We start from the raw sequence: 20380 nt of genomic DNA, 5'->3' as shown, positions 1-20380 counted from the left end.
TATTAATGTTGCTTATTGTTTAGGGAAAGTAATGAATTTCATCTTTCATGGTGGCTAGTAATTTATTATGTTGAATTTTGTTATTGGTTTTTCTCTTGCAAACAAAATTTTTGTGAGTTTTATATAACTGGCTCAGTATTTCTGATCTTGTCTGTGATTGAGTAACTTTTAAAAGGGGGGGTTCTGGTATATATTTTATAAAGAGTTTTCATGAAGGATAAAATGTTTACTATTGGGAATAATATCAATTTGTAAAGAAATCTTTCCTGAGTGCTTAGTAATAAGTAATATTTGTTTCTTGCTCATCACTGAAATTCGGCATCGTTACCCCCAAAGATTTAAAAATTTCTGAAAGGATTTTTATTGTTGTTAATCATCTTTTTAGGTTTTGACAAAGCCAAACTCAAGTCAATGGAAACATACCTTAAAGCTGTGAAATTGTTTCGAAATGACCAGGATAATTCAGGAGAACCTGAGTATTCCCAGGTATATACACAATAACCCTCCTAATAGTAGTTAAGACTGTAAATTCTGGAGCCTGACCACCTGGGTCTGAATCCCAGCTCTAAGACTTACCAGCTATACAACCTGGGCACTTTTTTAACCTTTTTGCCTCAGTTTCCTCATCTCTGAAATATGAAGATAATATCTACCTCATAGAATTCTTAAGAGGTTAAGTATAAATTCATTATGACAGTTTCAAGCACATAGTAAGTCCTCAATAAATGATGCTGTTATTATTTAACAAGTTAATGTTATTTGTGACCCAACTCTGACTTTATTCATTAATTTTACATAGATTTATACTACAGTAAATTTTGTGACATTTTATCAAGTCTCAATTTTTAGTACTTAAAATATAAAATTGACTCAATTTATCAGTCTAATTTTTTTCTATTTTAGGATAAGAATACTATAATCTACTCCCCAAATATCAATTTTGATGATGTCTGCACCTGGTTAATGTCTATACTTTGTAAAAAATCCACCGTTTTGAAGGGGGATATACAGTTATTTGATCTTAAATGTTAAAGATATTTTTACAGTCTAAGCAAATATTTCTTATCTTTTGGAAATCTATATTGAAGTAGGTAGAATTCACTTTCAGGAAAGTTGTAATAAAATTCACTTTCTAGAAGTGTGTCAGGGATCTAAATCAACTTGATGTTATCATTGGTATGGTTAACTGTTAAGCTCTTTTTTCTTGGGAAATCCATTTTCTCACCCAGCTTTATTTTTCTTCATAGCTTGTATCCCTGCCTGATACCTATCAATTTGTATAATTATTTGCCTGTCTTTCCCTCACTAGAATGAATACAAGTAGGCTCCACGAGGACAGGAACTTCACCTGCTTTGTTTGGCACTCTATCCCCAGCTCCTAGAAGAGTGCGTGGCACATAGTGGATGTTCAGTAACATGTTAGGTGAATAAGTGAATACATATAGTATATTGAGTGCCATATAGAACCCATAGGAATTGAATTTGTGTGACATTCTGGGCAAATCTTTCAACTTCTCTGATTATTTTCTGGTCCCTTTCAGTTCCATTTATCAAATCTAGTGCTCTGTCCACACTTTTTTTAAAAAGGGAAAGAATAAGAACAGTTAAATGGAAACATTTTGGTGGTATAATGAAATGTAATAAATGTGCCTATTAAAAACCTGACCAGATAGATGATAAGAAATAAAACTAAAATTCATCAGGACGTTGATTTCAAGAGAAACTCATACATACTTAGACACAGACTAGGATCACCTGGATCCGTGACATAAAAGTGTAAGAAAAGCAGGTGTTTCAGTTGTGCTCAACCAGAATAAACAGGGCTGTTAAATAATGATGAAAGCCATAGTGAAGAAAAACTTGTTTGAATTGATTATACACAAATAAAATGTACATAGGGAAATGGTAGAAATACCAGAAGAAATTAATAGAAACCTAGCTGGGAGGTGGAATTTTTATAAAATGTTTTTTTTTTAAACCAAGGGATAAAAGCATGGTCTGCAGGGGCCTGGCTAGCTAAACTAGAACCAGGAGTAGAAAAACCCTTTTCTGCTGCGTCCCCCAAGCACCCTCTATTGACCAGACTTAACATCGTACAAGCTGAGAAAGGAGAAGTGTTTACTAAGCCCACCTCTGTTACCACAGAGCAGGCAAAGAAGGATGACTTTGGAGCTCAGAACCAATAAACTTAGCTGGCACAGGCACCTACTTTATCATCAGGCATGTGTGAAGACAGTGTTATCTTTGTGGGAAAAAACCATTTGGGGGGAAAAAAATTTTATATAGACTGTATGGTTGTTGTGCTACTTTGCATACTGGTCTGCTAGTCTTTTAGCAAATTTTTATATATTATGTTTCATAAATTAAATGGCGTTGTTTTAAAATATTTCTTGGGAGTGTATATCACCATTAAAACAAATTGCATTCAAACAAATGTGAGTATATTCATTCTGCATCAGAAAGTAGTACTCAAGTTGGAATCTGTACTTACGAATTCTAATTACTTTTCTCCCTCTTTTCTCTCATTTCCTAGGTGATCCAGATTAATCTGAATTCAATAGTTCCATCTGTCAGTGGTCCAAAAAGACCTCAGGATAGAGTTGCTTTGACAGATATGAAAAGTGATTTCCAAGCTTGCTTAAATGAAAAGGTAGATTACCTTATTTGTCAATACACTTTGTGCTAAGTAAGTAGTGAAGAACTAGCAGGATGACCCATGAACTCAATCAACTGCTGTATTTTTATGTTATTGGCACACACCAGCAGCCCCCTCCTTTGCCTCTGTCCAAAGTGCAAGTCAGACATTTCATGAGCTTGTTCCCAGATCCACTGTGAGGACCAGAGGTTGATTGGGCATATTTAAATAAAAATTTAAAGTTAAAAATTAAGTTTCTTAGTCATGATAGCCTCATTTCAAGTTGAATAGGTACATGTGGCTATGGCTCTTGTATTGGACAGCATAACTATTGAATATTTACATCATCACAGAAAATTCTGTTGGGCAGCACTGCTCTAGACTTTTGTGATTTCTCAGACTAGGACAAAACTACTACACTGTTGTGATTACTCTCTTAAAGTCTGGTAAATTAACTAAATACCAAGTGACCTCTTTGACTTTCAGGGTTTGTACTTCCTGTCTTGAGAATCATGGCTTCAATCTTGTCACTTTTTCTATTCTGAGAACTAGTAGCTGGCTTTCTTTTCAGAGCCTTTCTTTTTATAATTTCTTTTTTCTTTTTTTTTGAGGAAAATGTCAAACTTGTACAGGAATAATAAAATAGTGTAATGAATTCCTGTGTCCCTCACTTCAACAATTACCAACTCATAACCCATCTTGCTTCATCTGTTCTACATACATATAGACACACAGGATCATTTTGAAGCAAATCTTCAAGGCCATTTTTAACAGAAAAAGTTTGTACCATCTCTTGAGAATTACTGTTAAGTAGGAATGAATAAAGAACAGCAAAGCCAAATAAGATCTGGATCCTGAGTAGTTGGCTGGACTCAGATAAAAGCTTAGGAACACCACCGGACTCCTGTCATGATTATTCAAATTCATGCTTCAGCTGAATTATAACTACTGAATGTCATGGACCTTCAGCATCACTCACAAATAGTCAGAACTTATCAAATGTCAAGGATCTGCCATATTTTCTACCATTCTTTTTTTCTATACATATCCACAATATTTAGTTTATATTTATGTGCAAATTTGTATAGGTTGGATTTAAAGGCTTCCAAATTGCAGCTGAAAAGCAAAATGATATCGTCTCTATTCATTATGAAGGAAGTGAATATAAGCTGTCTCATGGATCTGTGGTCATTGCTGCCGTTATCAGTTGTACCAATAATTGCAATCCATCTGTCATGCTCGCTGCAGGTAGGTTGTGGTTTATAGCCATACATTTTCTGTTATGTTCACATTCTGTTTCTTAGATTATGCATGAGTATTGATGCCTGTGTTTGATATTGAGAACCTGAGTTTTTAATTAGGTTTTAAGGAGCCTAAGTTTGATTTATGTTATTAATTTTGTTTTATTACAAAGAAGGTGAATTTTTAAAATTATAACATGTATCTATGAGTTTTAGGTTGTATCTGTTATTTCTGTCTACTTAGAAGTATAGTTAATTAGCAGATCTCTTGATCTACTAGACATTTACCATAGCAGTGTACTAGAGTCAGTTGAGACACAAAGGAAGTAAAAGATTATTGATAAGGAATATAAATGAAATCAATTATATGTATGTGGAACAATTCATTAATTGTATAAAATCAAGTATAAATGTTAAATTGCTATTAGTTCATTACGATTATAGCATTTAAAATGGTTCATTTAATGATATGTATTATATGTGTACATGATGTTATTATATATCCTTTTCCATTTGTGTGCATGATGCCATGATATCAGATTGTATCTTAATAATTTATAACGTAAAAGCTAGTATATCTACCACAATTTTTTATTTGTTTTAAATGAAACAAATCAGTAGAATAATGTGAACAAAATAATGACAGTAAATGTGTGAATTTTAGACTTTTACCCTAACCTGTATTGGAGGTGACCTGTAAAATAAACCATAAACCCTTTCTTACTTCCTACTTTAATATGAGGGAAAGAGGGAGAGAAACATTGCCATAATAAATTATTGTTTATTTACTGTTGCAGGTCTTTTGGCTAAAAAAGCTGTTGAAGCTGGTCTGCATGTTAAACCTTATATAAGAACAAGTTTATCTCCAGGCAGTGGGATGGTTACACATTACCTCAGTTCAAGTGGAGTATTACCATATCTTAGTAAGCTCGGGTAAGTGATGGTTACCACTCTTTATATTGACATTGGTATTCAGCAGTGATTGAAACTACTTGTTAGGACCTTTCATATACAAAAAGAAGATAGAAGGACCTTTCATATACAAAAAGAAGATAGAAAAAAATGCTTTAGTTCTACTTGTTGCCTTGCCATTACCACAAAATCTTTGAGGCCGTATCACTCAGCAGACATTTACTAGGCATATTTAGTGAGCAGCAAGGCATTGTGTTGGCTACAAAGAAGTAGGAGATGTGATCTCTAATTTAAAGATGGAAACACAAGACAAACAAGTAAAACCAAGTAACAGGGCTTCCCTGGTGGCGCAGTGGTTGAGAGTCTGCCTGCCAATGCAGGGGACGCGGGTTCGAGCCCTGGTCTGGGAGGATCCCACATGCCGCGGAGCAACTAGGCCCGTGAGCCACAATTACTGAGCCTGCGCATCTGGAGCCTGTGCTCCGCAACGAGAGAGGCCGCGATAGTGAGAGGCCCGTGCACCGCGATGAAGAGTGGCCCCCGCTTGCCACAACTAGAGAAAGCCCTCGCACAGAAACAAAGACCCAACACAGCCATAAATAAAAATAAATAAATAAATAAATAAAATTTAAAAAACAAAAACAAAAAAAACAAAAAACCAAGTAACAGTGACAGACAGGTAAGGGATGGTACCAAGTACTGCATAATTTGCATGAGTCATGTAGATTATCAGTTTTCAGAACAGAGTGAGATCTTATAGGTTGCATTATTAACTGAGTAAATTGTCTTAATTGAGGTTTTGTGAGATTATTGTATCCATTAAGCATAGGTTAAGTTGTCCCTGAACTTTGGAGAAAATAACTTATATTTCTTATATACTCAAAAAAATAATTGATGCTAGCTGTGTTTTCACTGTGTATTTTGGAACATAGTGTCTTACGTAAATCGATTCTTTTGCAAAACTGCCAAGTTTTAGGTTTTTTTCTTTGTTTAGACGAGCAGCTGAAAGTAATTTTGAGGATTATACCTGTAATTTTTAAGTTATATCATCTTGGAGTTTTTGTCAGGAGCTTTTCTTGGGTTTAGTTGGTTGAGAATTAAAAGATTACTCCTATCAGAGTACCCAATTACAGTGCCTCTTTGGGGGCCTTTGGTCGGATTGTTGCAGCCAGGTCCTCTTGATATTTGACAGTTTAAACCCCTTTGGAGGAAAGTATAATATCGATTTTTTGAATGGTCATGTTATATATTCCTAGCGAGTAGTATCTGAAGAATTTTCTTGCATAGTGTGATAAGTTGTGTCAGATTTAGTTAACCAAATTTAACTAGGGAGTGTCCTAAGTATCGGGACTCTTTAGAGGTTTGCATTCAGTACAGATAGCGTGCCTGAGGGTCAGACTTGATTGCTCAAAAGCTGTGAAATGAACATGTTGATGAAGGTTCGTGTGTTGTGAATATTCTCTTCAGCAATCTTAACTACAGTGATGGAAATGAAAGATAAGACTTGTCCTTTCTTTACAAATGTTGTGATTTTCTGTCCAATCACATTTATTTTTTGAAATGCAGATTTGAAATAGTTGGCTATGGATGTTCAACATGTGTGGGAAATACAGCACCCTTATCAGAAGCAGTTTTAAATGCAGTAAAACAGGTAAACTGTGTGGATCAGTAAGACATCCAAATGGTTTTTCTTAACTGTATTTCACTATTATCAAAAATATATATTAATGTATTTATATTTCTGTAGTCCTTGCATCTCTTGGGAAGAGTAACCTATCAATCATAAAATGATTCTTTGAAGCCATTTTTAGAACCTTGAACTAATTCCTTAATAGTGTAAGGAATTATTTTAGTTTATTTACAGTATGGATAGTTCTGTACCTAATAATTGGAAATAATGCTTTTGGTTATCATGCCCTCAGAAGTGTAATATTTGAGATTTCTTATATGTGATTATCCAAATTTGTACCATCTCTTGAATTGAATATATTCATTTGTGCTTTTTGTTTTTTTTTTTTTCAGGGTGATTTGGTTACTTGTGGAGTTTTATCTGGAAATAAAAATTTTGAAGGTCGTCTTTGTGATTGTGTTCGTGCCAATTATCTTGCCTCTCCACCCTTAGTGGTAGCTTATGCCATAGCAGGCACAGTGAATATAGATTTCCAGACAGAGCCTTTAGGTATCTTTTCCTTTATATGTATACATATATACCTGGCGCACACTTTTTTCCCCAAAAGTTGTACTTTTGAAATGTTTCCTAGACTGTTCATTTTTTGAATTATTTCAGAAAATCTTATCACGATGCATTATTAATTTTTGATTCATATGGAGAATATATAATGTGCAAGTAATTAGTTCTTTCAGCTGCTTACACCTGAAGCACTCTTGTTGAATAATATACTTGGTTTCTATGATGTGTCTTTGAAAAGATGTGAACATTTTGAGGGAGTTACTTTTTATACTAAATTTCATATGAAAAATTTTTAACCAGGTACTGACCCTACTGGCAGGAATATTTACCTACATGATATTTGGCCTAGTCGAGAAGAAGTTCATCAGATAGAGGAAGAACATGTTGTGTTATCCATGTTTAAAGCATTAAAAGAGAAGACAGAGGTAAGACTCTCATTTGTTTCTTAAAAGGTTTAGTAAAGTGGCAGTGTTTCTTTATTTCACGTATCTTTCTGAATAGAATCAAAATTAAAATTACATTATTTTGAATACACGGTTTTTAATGAGTGACATTTTGTATCTGGAATCTAGTATCTAAGAGTATCAGAATTTTATTTATTTACTCATTAGAAATGTATAGCAAAAACATTTATATTTGGCATCCTGAACGTGGACACACTTCATAGAAACTGCCCTTGTTTGTTGTTCCCATTCAAATGGTTCAAAATTCAAAAGAAATAAGAGCAGACATTGATATCTCCCTCCCACCCATTCCTTAGCCATCTACTTTATCTCCTCAAAGGCAACCAGTTATGTCAGTTTCTTAAGCATCGTTCCAGAGATGTTTTGTGTATCTAGAAGCTAATACATACATTCACACTTTTTAAAAAGAACTTAGAATATAAACATGAGAGCAAAAATGATAGTTATTCACTTAACAAATATTTATTGAGCCCCTAGTATGTGCCAGGCACTCTTCTAGCTGTTTGGAATATATCAGTGAAGAAAACACAAAGTTCTCAAGGGGAGAGGCAGATAGTAAACTGTAGACAGAATAATTAGGTAAATTATACAATATGTTAAAAAGTAATGAGTGCTGTAGAAAATTACAGAACAGGGTAAAGAGAACCAATTGTGTGAAATTTGGGGAGTAGATTGCAGTTTTATATAGGATAGTTGAAAACATGGTATTTGAGCAAAGTTTTGAAGGAGGTGAACAAGTTAGTCATATATCTGAACAAAGAACAGGGCTTACCAGGTAGAGGGACCAGTGTAAAGGCCTTAAGGAGGGAACCATAATGAAGGCAGTGTGACTAGCACATAGGAAGTAAGAAGGATGGTGGTAGGAAATGACGTCCAGATTACATAGCGAATTTTAGGCCATTTTTAACATTTAATCTTGTACTCTGAAGTGAGATGGGGAGCCATTGGAAGGTGTGGAACAGGAGTGTCATAATCAAAAAGATTGCACTGTCTTTGAATTGAAACTATATTGGGGCAAGAGGGTTGGGTAATACGAAGGATAGAGTCAGGAGGACCTATTGTATGTAGTAGTCCAAAGTAAAAAATGGTAATAGCATGGAACATTTGGGGTAGCAGTGGAGGTGGTGAGTAATGGTGAGATTTTGAATATAGTTTGAAGGCAGGACTAATAATACAGTGATGTAGGACAAATATGTTGGAAAAAAAAAGGTTTTCTCCATGATAATATTCTTAAATATTAAAAGTATACCCCAAAACACACTTAATGTTTTGTTTAAGTTAAGCAACATGTTTAGATTTTTCTAACTTCTTTAGCTTTTCTGGGGCTCTGTAAAGTCTTTCACATTCAGTTTGTATTGAAACTTAACTCTTAGGGCATTCCTGAAAATCTGGTGTGCTGGAATTCGATGAGCAAATTTTATCAGTTCAGTCCAAAAATGTCATAATTTTATAGAATGCAGTATCTTAGCTTTCTTTCCAAATGGATGAGGCCTATTTTCTTTTCTTAATTCTAACCTAAGTACTATGTTAATTTCCTCATTTTCATAAACCTCTTTTTCTGACTCCATTTTATCTTTCTTTTGGTTTATCAACCAAAACCATACTCACAGATGGGAAATAAACGGTGGAATTCTTTAGAAGTACCAGATTCAGTTTTGTTTCCATGGGATTTAAAGTCTACTTATATCAGATGTCCTTCATTTTTTGATAAGCTTGTGAGTACTTTTTTACTATTTGATATTTAAAAAATTGTTTGAAGTTTAAAAAACCTCATGAAGAGTTAAATGCCTTCAACATTTTTTACCTTTTAGACCAAAGAGCCAGTTGCACTCCAGCCTATTGAAAATGCCCATGTCTTATTATATCTGGGAGACTCTGTCACGACAGATCATATATCACCTGCTGGAAGCATTGCTAGGAGTAGTCCTGCTGCTAAGTATTTGACAAACAGAGGGTATGTGTACATGGTTATAGGCTGTTTTTGTTTTATCTTTCTCATTAATTAAGAGGCTTTTACTGGTCATGTTCCTTTATCCAGTAAATTACATGCTATCATGGGTGTCTGATTGTCCATGTATTTGACCTAAGCAATAACTGGGATACCTGTTGTACCCGCTTTTGCTTGTAACTTTAGAAATTGAAATTGCTATTTTAAATTGAGCCCTTGTCCATTAAATAAACAACTAATTGGAAACAGGAGTTTTCTTTTTCAGTGCTACTTTGTTGAAAAGTCAGATTGGTTTGACCTACCAAACAAAGCCTGATGGTTCTAACCATCTTCCAGTGTTGGACTGCACAATTTAAATGTGTGTATTTTGGGCTATAAAATGTACATGCGTGAGGCTAGGCTTGATCTGTATCAAATCAAAAGACAGTGAATTTCTGCTTCTTGAGTGTAAAATTTCACAAGAATAATAAATGGGAATGTAAAGGAGATAATTTACATAAGATATATAAATCCAAAACTAGAAAGATTTTGTTTCATTTCTGTGTGATTAATAACGTAGAGTTGCTCTGTTATCAAAGAACTGTTTTGACACCAGAGACAAAATTTTGCTAAAGGTAGAATTTGTGGTATTGCTGCCTGATTAGCTTTTTGATGCTTGAGCTATGCAAATGATAAGACTCTTCATTGAAATATCTTATAAAAATCAGTGCTACATAGCTTGGTTTGACATGTAATACTGCATAGCTCTTACTATAATCTCATTAGTGCTATTGTGAAATCTGTGTTTGAATTTATTTTCTAGTTAATTGTAGTTTGGTGGGAATTAAAACACTTTTTGGTAGAAATTGCTAATAGCAACTCCATTTGGTGTAATTTGATGAAGATAAATCAGTTTGTTTTACATACGGCTTTTGTTCATAGTGGTGAGAAATAAAATAAGTTTTATTTCTCCCAAATATTTTTTAAAAGGTGATTTCCATCTTGGTCATAATTGTGACAAAGATTCCAACCCCCCCCCCAAAGAAAAAGCCACCACTTCTCTCAAATACACAATTTTTATATTTATTGTAATTGCTGATATGGATTTCTTAGCACAGTTAATACCGTAGTTTTCGTCAGTTAAAAATTTTATTTTTAAAGACACTCAAACCTCTCACCATCTCCATCCTGAAGTACAATGTTTAAATGTACATCCTGAGATAAGATGTTTAAATTAGAAGAATATTTGTTGTCTTTACATAAAAGACCAAATTAGAGACTGATGGAAGTTGGTTGTTGATTGTTGAGCTGCTTATGCTCAGTTTTCTCTTGTCCCTAAAAGGTCATTTATATAGTAACCAATCCTGTAGCAATGAAAACCCATAGCACACAGATAATGGTGTCTAAATACCAATTCTTAGGACAAGCAACCAATTCGTCTTAGAGAAATGGTTGATTCCAGGTTTGGCCCTGGAAAATATACAAGATGATTCTAGATGTCTTATACCAAAAGCAAAAGAGCTATAGAGACTACCAAAGAGTGTTTTAATTCCCACCAAACTGCAATTAACTACCAGGCTTTCTGTCAAAAGGTCTCAGGAGCCAACTTGAATCTGTCACTGCTCAAAGATGGGACATGTTGAGCATCAATAAAGAATAATAACTGGAATGGGTTGAAACATAATGAATATGTTTAAATCCATGAGTTCATAATAATATTAAAAGAGAAAAACTAAAAACTCCAAGTTGCCTTTGGAAGATGATGGGAAACCATCTCATTATTTAACAAGTAAGTCTTTTCTGTATGGAATGTATTTCATTATAACCAAATCATTGATGAAGGAAAGTTTGTCTTCATAGAAGTTTTCCAGCTAAAAAATGAAGAAGGAATAAGAGAAATAGAGTATCATTTTGCAGTCCCTAATGCAGTCTAGACAATGATGATCAATCACTGGTAGCATTCCAGAAAGAGAAAACTGGGTATCATGTGCCCCTGATGGAAGTATGACCTATGCAGCATTGTTGCAAAAATTAAAAACCCAAATCTTGTCAAGTCACTAGATTTGACATCTGGTTAACAAGAAATACAGGAGGGAGAACAACATATGAAATGGACTGTGGAGATGCAGTGAGCGCAGTCTACATATAGGAAACTACACTACAAATGACCTAATTTCTTTAGATAAAGTATAAGAGGAGACAAAAAAGGAGAGGGAACATATAGATTAAAAGACTTGAGGGGGGCTTCCCTGGTGGCGCAGTGGTTAAGAATCTGCCTGCCAATGCAGGGGACACGGGTTCGAGCCCTGGTCTGGGAGGATCCCACATGCCGCGGAGCAACTGGGCCCATGCGCCACAACTACTGAGCCTGCGCGTCTGGAGCCTGTGCTCCGCAACAAGAGAGGCCGCGATGGTGAGAGGCCCGCGCACCGCGATGAAGAGTGGCCTCCGCTTGCCACAACTAGAGAAAGCCCTCGCACAGAAACGAAGACCCAACACAGCCATAAATTTAAAAATAAATAAATAAATAAATAAAAACACACATTTAAAAAAAAAGACTTGAGATCAACTGGATGAATTTATAAACCATATTTGGATCTGATTGGAGCAAACCAACAACTAAAAAAGTAGTAGGAAAACCAGGGACATTTGAATATTGACTGGCTAGCTGGTATTAAGAAGTTCGGAGGGTTTTGTTTGTAACAAGGTAGTATTTTTAAGTCCGTATCTTTTAGAGAAACATACTGAAATGTATACAGTTAAAATATGATATCTGAGTTTTCTTCAAAACAGTCTAATGGAGGATGATTATAGGAGAAACAAAGATTCCATGAATTGATTATTGTAGAGTAGTGATAGGCTCCTGGGCATTCACTGTTCTGTTTTCTCTACTTTTGTGCATGCTTGAAATTTTCCATAATAAAAAAGTGTTTATGAGTAAGTTTTACAATTTAATAATGTGATTATTTTCCATCTAAAATAAAAACTAACTTCCATAACTTTGTTGCAGCCTTACCCCTCGTGAATTCAACTCTTATGGAGCCCGAAGAGGTAATGATGCCGTGATGACAAGAGGCACTTTCGCAAATATCAAGCTTTTTAATAAGTTCATTGGAAAACCAGCTCCCAAAACAGTTCATTTTCCATCAGGACAGACGGTAAGGATGTATACAGAGTATTTAGGCAGTTGCTAACTAGATCAAAATTTGTATTAAAATTTCTTATGTTTGTTTTAATCTACAGCTAGATGTATTTGAGGCTGCAGAGCTGTACCAGAAGGAAGGTATCCCACTGATTATTTTAGCAGGGAAGAAATATGGTTCAGGAAATTCAAGAGATTGGGCTGCCAAAGGACCATACTTGCTGGTATTGATTCTTAAATTTTATGTTAAACTTCAAAGAGTTTTAAATATTCCCTTTTGTCAGTAACATCCTGTCAAAGTTCATTTTGTTCATTTAGACTTTTTATGCCTACTTGGATCTCATCTGTGGGTGTTTTTAAGTGACCTTATATAATACGTTGTACTAATCTAGTTGCATTTTAATACTCTGAATTTAATTATACCTACATCAGTCTTATTTGTGAAAATAAATGTGGTAGAGGGAAAGGATATTCTGTCTTAAATTATTGCTTTATAATAATAATTATTTATACCCATTGGTAGTTTTACTTGCCCCCTTTTCATTTAATTTTCTCTGATTTGCTCCATCAAAGGTTAACAACTCAGAGATAGTGGGCCACGTTTTACTTTTATCTTTTTCCAAACAGGTGATATTGGTCCCTGGCTGTCTGCTAGGAAGACATTTCTGTTGAGACTGTTTCCTTGTTGAAGAGCAAATAGGGGATCTGTTGGAGAGAATAGTCCTGTGACATGTGCTCTCTGCCATTTCATACTCATACTGTGCTTCTCTTTACAATTGTAGTTGTTGAAGAGGCTGGTCAAAATACAGCCCTCATAGCTATCATAATCATACAAACGTCATTTGTTTTGAATCTTTAATTCCCCTCCCCCTAAAAATGTAAATACTCTAAGGAGTTGTGGGAATAAGTCTAATTCTTCCGTCTTTGTAAGATAATAATTTTAAGTACCAACATACTTCAGAGATACTCCAGTCTCAGTTCTTCACCACTGCAAGAAAGTGATTATCACAATAAAGCGAGCTGCACAAGTTTTTTGGTTTCCCAGTGCGTATAAAAAGTTACGTTTACACTGTACTGTAGTCTATTAAGTGTGCAACAGCATATCTAAAAAAAAATTGTACAGGGCGTCCCTGGTGGCGCAGTGGTTGAGAATCTGCCTGCCAATGCAGGGGACACGGGTTCGAGCCCTGGTCTGGGAAGATCCCACATGCCGCGGAGCAACTAGGCCCGTGAGCCACAACTACTGAGCCTGCGCGTCTGGAGCCTGTGCTCCGCAACAATAGAGGCCGCGATAGTGAGAAGCCCCCACACTGCGATGAAGAGTGGCCCCCACTTGCCGCAACTAGAGAAAGCCCTCGCACAGAAACTAAGACCCAACACAGCCAAAAATAAATAAATAAATAAATTAATTAATTAATTTTAAAAAATCGTACATACTTTAATTAAAAAATACTTTATTGCTAAAAAATGCTAACCATCATCTGAGCCTTCAGCAAGTCGTATAGTAACATCAAAAATCACTTGTCACAGATCACCATAACAAATAAAATAATAATGAAAACATTTGAAATATTACAAGAATTACCAAAATGTGACACACACATGAAGTGAGCAAATGCTGTTGGAAAAATGGAGCCTGTAGACTTGCTTGACACAGAGTTGCCAAAAAACTTCAATTTGTTAAAAAACATAGTATCTGCAAAGCTCAATAAAAACAAGGTATGTCTATATCGTGAATATTAATTATAGGTATAGGTTCCCTTTTATTTCCTGAAGTTTTTTTAGCTTTTTTTGTTGTTGTTGTGGGCTTTCCTCATATAGCTGTTGATCCTTGGCTGTCCATTCAGTTGGACATTAAAAAACTGATTACAAGCTGTAGTTGTGAGCTGCATTTTGTTAGTTGGCCTTACTAATGATAAGCTACCTTTTTCATTGAGATAGCCCTATATGTTAGTATCTGTAAATATTTTCTCTGGGCCATTCAGTTTCTTCATGGAAGGAGGCCCATTGAAGAAACAGACTTACTCCCCCCATTTCTGATAGTATTCTCACCCAGCCTTCCCGTGAGCCTAGTGTTCCTCCTCGGTCTAGAGCATCCATCCTCTGCAGGGTGCTGGCACTCCCAAGGGGTGGAACAAAATCTTACTCTTTTTATGTATGAAGTATAGATATACATATACATACATAAACAGATACACAGTATATTTGTGACATTAAATTTAGGGGGGGGGTGATGAGGAGGAAGATGTGATTAGAAGGGAAATGTCTAAAACTCCTTAGGAAGATAATAATGAAAAAAAGTAGAGAAACATGGGTCTTTAGCTGATTTTGTCCGGAGAATAGCCTCCTCTCTTGAGTGGGAACTGAGCTGGAGATCTTACTGCTTTTTATAGACTTCTAACTAGTATCCCAGTGTTCTGAGAACCTCATGCCTCTGAGTCTCAAGCCTTTTCTAGGTTCTTTGTTGCAAATTGACTCAAATCTTACTGGTATCACCCTAGTTTCAGTTTATCAGTTTGTAGTTTCAACATTGTCTGCTAAGTCAGTTACCTGTCTCTGTTTTCCGAATATTTATAGAATTTGCACATCCTATTCCCTTTGTTGCTATGGGTTTACACTTCTTTATTCTTTTATTTTAGTGGCAATTTAAAAGGGAGTGTTGATGAACACATACATTAGATCTACCATAATTAAACAGAAATCCTCCTGAGCACTTTTTGAGTTTAAAGCAGCCGCCCCCAGTTATAGAGAGCGCTTACTATATGGTAGGCACTGGCAGTACTTAACCCTGGAGTGGCCGAGGGGCAGTTAGAAGGAGTTAAGGAGCTACTTAGAGAAAAATAACCTATAAAAGACTTCTTTAAATACTTTGATGTAACATTGACATTTAGTATGGGGTATTGGGTTTAAAGTTTTTACAGAAAAGCCAAAAGTAGAAATTTTTTCCCTTTAAAATGCTCAGTAAAGCAACTTTCAGAGATGAATGGAGGAAATAAAATGCATGTTTGTTACAGGGTGTGAAAGCTGTTTTGGCTGAAAGTTATGAAAAAATTCACAAAGATCATTTGATTGGAATTGGCATAGCTCCACTTCAGTTCCTTCCAGGAGAAAATGCAGATTCTTTGGGCCTCTCTGGCAGAGAAACATTTTCTTTAACATTTCCTGAAGAACTGTCTCCTGGAGTTACATTAAATATAAAGGTATATCTAAAATTCTCAAATATATGATTGTGTACTATATATTTAAATAGATGGTTGTAAATTGAGTGAAAAACAATTACTGTAAATTGCATACTAATGTCAGTTAGTGAACAAATTGTAGTTTAAGAAGGCTCTGTTTTCTCTGTACTTAAACCGATGTTAATATAGTTGATGTTCTCCGAGGAAAAGTAGAAAACACTGTATACTTAGTCCAGAAAGAAGACATGGACTTGCAGTTACACGCGTTAACTTCCTTTTCCTCGTTATCAGCTCTCTCTCTCCTGATCTAATTTTATCCCAGGCACTTACACCACTTTAGGAGAAGCCAAAATTGAGTGTTCAGGGTTAGAGTAACACAGACTTTACAACCAAGAAAAAAGGAAAAAGAGTAACAATATTATATGCAATGAATATTTAATTTAACATAAAATGAACATGAGTAACAACTTCCCTAATTAGTAAGTCAAAATCTAAATCATTTGATTTAATGTTTTAGGTGATACAATACTTGTTATTTAGAATAAGGGACGAAAATAACATGTTTTTCTACTTAGCTGTGAAGTCTGTGGTTTGGTATATGAGGTGTTTTCAAGCAGGAGAAATGTTTCTCAGACAGAATATGAGTATAGTCACTGAATATGAAGACAGATGGTCTTAACCACTAAGTAAAACTTTGTAGATTTTACCACTCATGTGAGATGTTTTTGTTTGTTTAAAGACAAGCACTGGAAAAGTATTCAGCGTGATTGCTTCCTTTGAAAATGATGTGGAAATAACATTGTTCAAACATGGAGGATTATTAAACTTTGTGGCACGAAAATTCTCATAGTATCTACTCACCATGGATACCTTTCATAACTGGTAACTGCAAACAAAGCCTTTTGTGCTGGACCCAGGAACCCTTACCATGGAGCTGCAGATAGTCCCAGTATGCTCACTTATCTCATCCATGGATGTAAATGATTATGAATCAACGTAGTGACTGAAATGAAATCTTCTTGATTTTAAATAATATACGAATGGTGCTATTAACATTGCTAAAATCAGCGTGTGAAGTGTGTTGTGGAAGAGGCCTGTAAGTATGGGGGGATATTTTATCAGACCATTTTGTAAATAAAGGCAGAATTTGAACTTGTGTTAAAGATTCTTATATGAGTAACCTTCCTGAAGTCTTTCGTTTAGTTTTGCACCTATAAAACTGTATACTACTGTTTGTTGGTTTAAGAGTAGCAGATTGGAATATAACAAGCCAGATAACTTTAAAATTGTGGAAGGTGAAGTCTGATTTATACGTGGATTTTCAGATATATTCGTTCCTTTTCAGAATTGAGTTGCACATAGTTGTCATTCTTAGTTTGTAATATAAGCCAGGGTTATCCTAAGTCTCAGTCTAACTGCAAGGGATAGAACCTGCCCCAGACACAATCATTCTGTCCAATCCAGCCAAGGTTTCCTCCACACCAGAAGGTGGACTGTTAACAGAACACAGTTGATCGCGTAGCACCATGTATTGGCAGTGAAAATATATATCACACATGCAGCCCTTAATTTTTCAGTAATTTGCTACTGTGACCCTGGCAAGCCTCAGATGGCATTATATCAGTTGGATTATTTTGCTCACTCTGTGTGATACTGTAACTTCCTGTAACCTAATATTTTAGGTATTATTAACTAAAATTCCACACTCATTTATGGTTGCTAAAGAGAACTTTATTTAATCATTAAATGCTAACATGATTTCCTCTAGATTTTTAAATTATCCACCCTAAATTATATGGTTGCTCAACCCTAAACATTTTTTAAATGTTGGTTACTTCTTAATTATTTAAATCGATTTCCTGTCATTTTGAATCATTTTACCTGGGATGCATGATACTATTAATTACGTATGCTTTTGCTAACCGTCAGGATAGAACACTTAAGTTATTGCTGTCTGAATACTGTATTTTCTCTATTTGCATGTCTGTTTATCACATCAAATGTTATGTCAACAAGAAGTTTGTCAACTTTTAAGAAAAAGGTTGGATAATTAATTCCAAAAAGTCCTATACCTTTTTTTTTTTAATTAAGAAATTAAACTTAGCAGGCAGAAGGTTAATTGTAGTGATTTTTTTTCCCACATGGAGATCATCATATGACCTAGTTAAGTTACTGCAATTCAGAATTAGCTCACATTGCACAGAATAAAGAATTGTTTTAAGCTAAAATGCTGAAATTACCAAACCAGTGGGTAAAGACCACTGAGAACTTTGCACATAATCAAATCATACAATCTTTCAAAAATATTCTGCAAATATGTGTTTAGACAATTAGATGGACTAGAGTTTGGCAAAACGATTTCCCTTTTATTTAAATTTTTTATAAATATTTTCTTTGATACTTTCAAATCACATTGTGTTCTTGATATTTTATAATGCTGTGTATTTGTCAGTGCATATGTTTTTAATTTACATGAAAACATGAATTAGGGATGGAGAATTTACAAGTTGAACATTAAAATATCTGTTACAGGCTTTGAAGAAATGATAATCCAGATTGTTATGTGTGGGGAAAACATCTGTTTTATTTTTAAGCCATACTGTTATATAATATGTAACCTATGGGCAGAGGCCTGGGCATGATCATAAACAGCACATTTAGGAGATGAAGAGATGATAAAGCTAGCCAGCTATGAATTAAGCATTTATATTTCCAGTCTACCTAGTCCAGTAATAAATAACACAAGCAGATCTTGTATTTCAGGAACAAAATCAAGGTTCTCTTAATCTCTTGCTTATATACAATGAACCAAAAAGCTTGGTAAGCAATGGCTATCAATTTTTGAGGAGAGTCATGGATGTATGTCCCAGAGCATACCTGTATTTCTGCCTCCAGCCAAATTCTGTGTTTGCAAAAATGTGGCCCCTGTTGGTTTTTATTGTTTTACTTATCTCCTTTGTTGAATATATCTGGATAATTTTGTGTTCTAAAAAAAATACACAAATATTGTGGCAGGAAGTATAATAGGCCCCTTAGAGAAGCAAATTAGTGTTGTGAATTTAAAAGTACAATTTCAAAGGTCATTATCAACAGCAGCATTTTTGTTATATTTTAAGAAACATTATGCTACATACCATTGCCATATTTCATGCCTTCGGGTTGCTAATCGCTGAAAATGTCATCCAGTCACTGAATTGCCATTAGTATACCTAAAAAGTTTCCAAGATGACAGTTGTTACTTCCTGTTTTATCTCCAAGCTGACACTTGAATGAGAGGTATTAGACTCCTTTAGCTAAATTGCTCAGTTTTTCACTGGGAATCAAACTTCAGTGGTACTAAAGGACAAAAAGTACAGCTAAGACCTAAGTCAGAATTCTAGTTGTTTGCATATCTGGTAACAGTGTTGTGTGCATTCGCCTTCTCAGTGTTGAGTGAGAGGATGAGGAGAAATTATTTGACTGACATTTTTCTGTGGTTGAATTAAAAGACACCTTTCTTTTGCCTTTAGGTTTAGGAGAAAGTGCTAAGATACTGGATGTTGACCCTATCTTAGTTTGATTTGGAGTTATAAAAGAGAGGGGAAGGAGGTGGACTTAGTCTTCTTTAGTGACTTTTCCCCTAAAGTGTGATAGTGCTGATGTTTCTATCAATTTTACACATAGTATGTAATTATGAAACCATATATCTCACTTAAGTAAATATAAATCATTGTCTATTATTTAAAGCCAACAAAACAGTATAACAGTTTTAAGTTCAATAATTTTAAGTATTGTATAGAAATATATTGGAGGCAAAGTTCAGTTGATGACAATTGTGTATATGTTACTGATGCTGTAAATTATTTTTAATAAAGAAAATTGTATTATCACATATTTGACTCTTGTTATAAAATATTTTGTGGTAATTGAAAAATAAAATATGATAACTTAAAAAGAAACAGGATACCATCCAGAAATTTCTCTTCAAACATGTTACTTAAATGTTCAGACATTAATTATTCCCAATATAACTGCCAAAATGAGAATGAAAACCAAGATAAAGTTTGCAGTAGGAATAGCCTCGAGGAAACAATAAGTAAAGTTGAACTTGATTCAAGGGTTGTTCCAGCAGGTACTGAGATTCATGGAATAACATTTTTAGAGTTGAAAAGACTAATATCTCACCCAAAGCAGGATCCCTTGTCTAAATAACATCTAACTGGGCAAACTTTTCTTGAACATTCAAGAGATGGGAGACTGTGCTAGGCAACCCATTCTGATGAATAAGTTGGACCCTCCACAAGTTGCCCTGAACATAACCTCCATACTCTAGATCTTTTTTTATGGAGGTAATTTATGTTAAAGTGAACATTTAGGACTGAATTCATCTCATGCTACAAAGTTGTGTATTACAGGAGGAAAGGGCCTTTTCTTGATGGTTGCAGGATGGAGGTGCTATGTTTTCATGAGCCTCTATGCTTTAGGACCAGCTGGTGGTGTTACTTCCTCCTTCACTGGCTATTCATCAGCACTCTCTTGAAGCAAGTCATCTGGAGCTGGGAGCCAGGGCCATGAGCCTCTAAAGTAATGTTTTGTAAGTATGGTCAGCTGCCCACTGATCTAAAAATATCTGCCCTTTCTCCCACTCTTAATAGCAACCTAAATGAGTAATTGAAATCTACTGAAATTTGGTATTCATAAACTAAAATT

The 20380-nt window shown here is 34.9% G+C and overlaps 1 protein-coding gene and 1 long non-coding RNA gene across 3 annotated transcripts in view; one reads left to right on the top strand and one right to left on the bottom strand.

Moving 5' to 3' along the window:
* Window positions 1-19564, top strand: part of IREB2 (iron responsive element binding protein 2) — a 62397-nt gene extending 42833 nt beyond the window's left edge. For both annotated transcript variants that reach the window (XM_082452621.1, XM_082452622.1), the window contains 13 exons: window positions 386-486; window positions 2534-2650; window positions 3724-3883; window positions 4674-4809; window positions 6355-6439; window positions 6811-6967; window positions 7280-7404; window positions 9054-9158; window positions 9255-9397; window positions 12381-12528; window positions 12614-12736; window positions 15527-15712; window positions 16431-19564. In XM_082452621.1, coding sequence (XP_082308747.1) covers window positions 386-486; window positions 2534-2650; window positions 3724-3883; window positions 4674-4809; window positions 6355-6439; window positions 6811-6967; window positions 7280-7404; window positions 9054-9158; window positions 9255-9397; window positions 12381-12528; window positions 12614-12736; window positions 15527-15712; window positions 16431-16541 — 1697 coding nt within the window. In that variant the 3' untranslated portion in view covers window positions 16542-19564. The remainder of the gene's footprint in view (window positions 1-385; window positions 487-2533; window positions 2651-3723; window positions 3884-4673; window positions 4810-6354; window positions 6440-6810; window positions 6968-7279; window positions 7405-9053; window positions 9159-9254; window positions 9398-12380; window positions 12529-12613; window positions 12737-15526; window positions 15713-16430) is intronic.
* The window catches only part of LOC309656371, a 214753-nt gene that overhangs the window by 35264 nt on the left and 159109 nt on the right, over window positions 1-20380 (bottom strand). The gene's annotated exons all lie outside the window — the stretch shown is intronic.

Source organism: Balaenoptera physalus (assembly GCF_965194825.1).
Source record: "Balaenoptera physalus genome assembly, chromosome: 2".
Taxonomy (NCBI): domain Eukaryota; kingdom Metazoa; phylum Chordata; class Mammalia; order Artiodactyla; family Balaenopteridae; genus Balaenoptera; species Balaenoptera physalus.
Note: the sequence above shows the minus strand (reverse complement) of the source record. Positions and strands in the feature narration are given on the sequence as shown.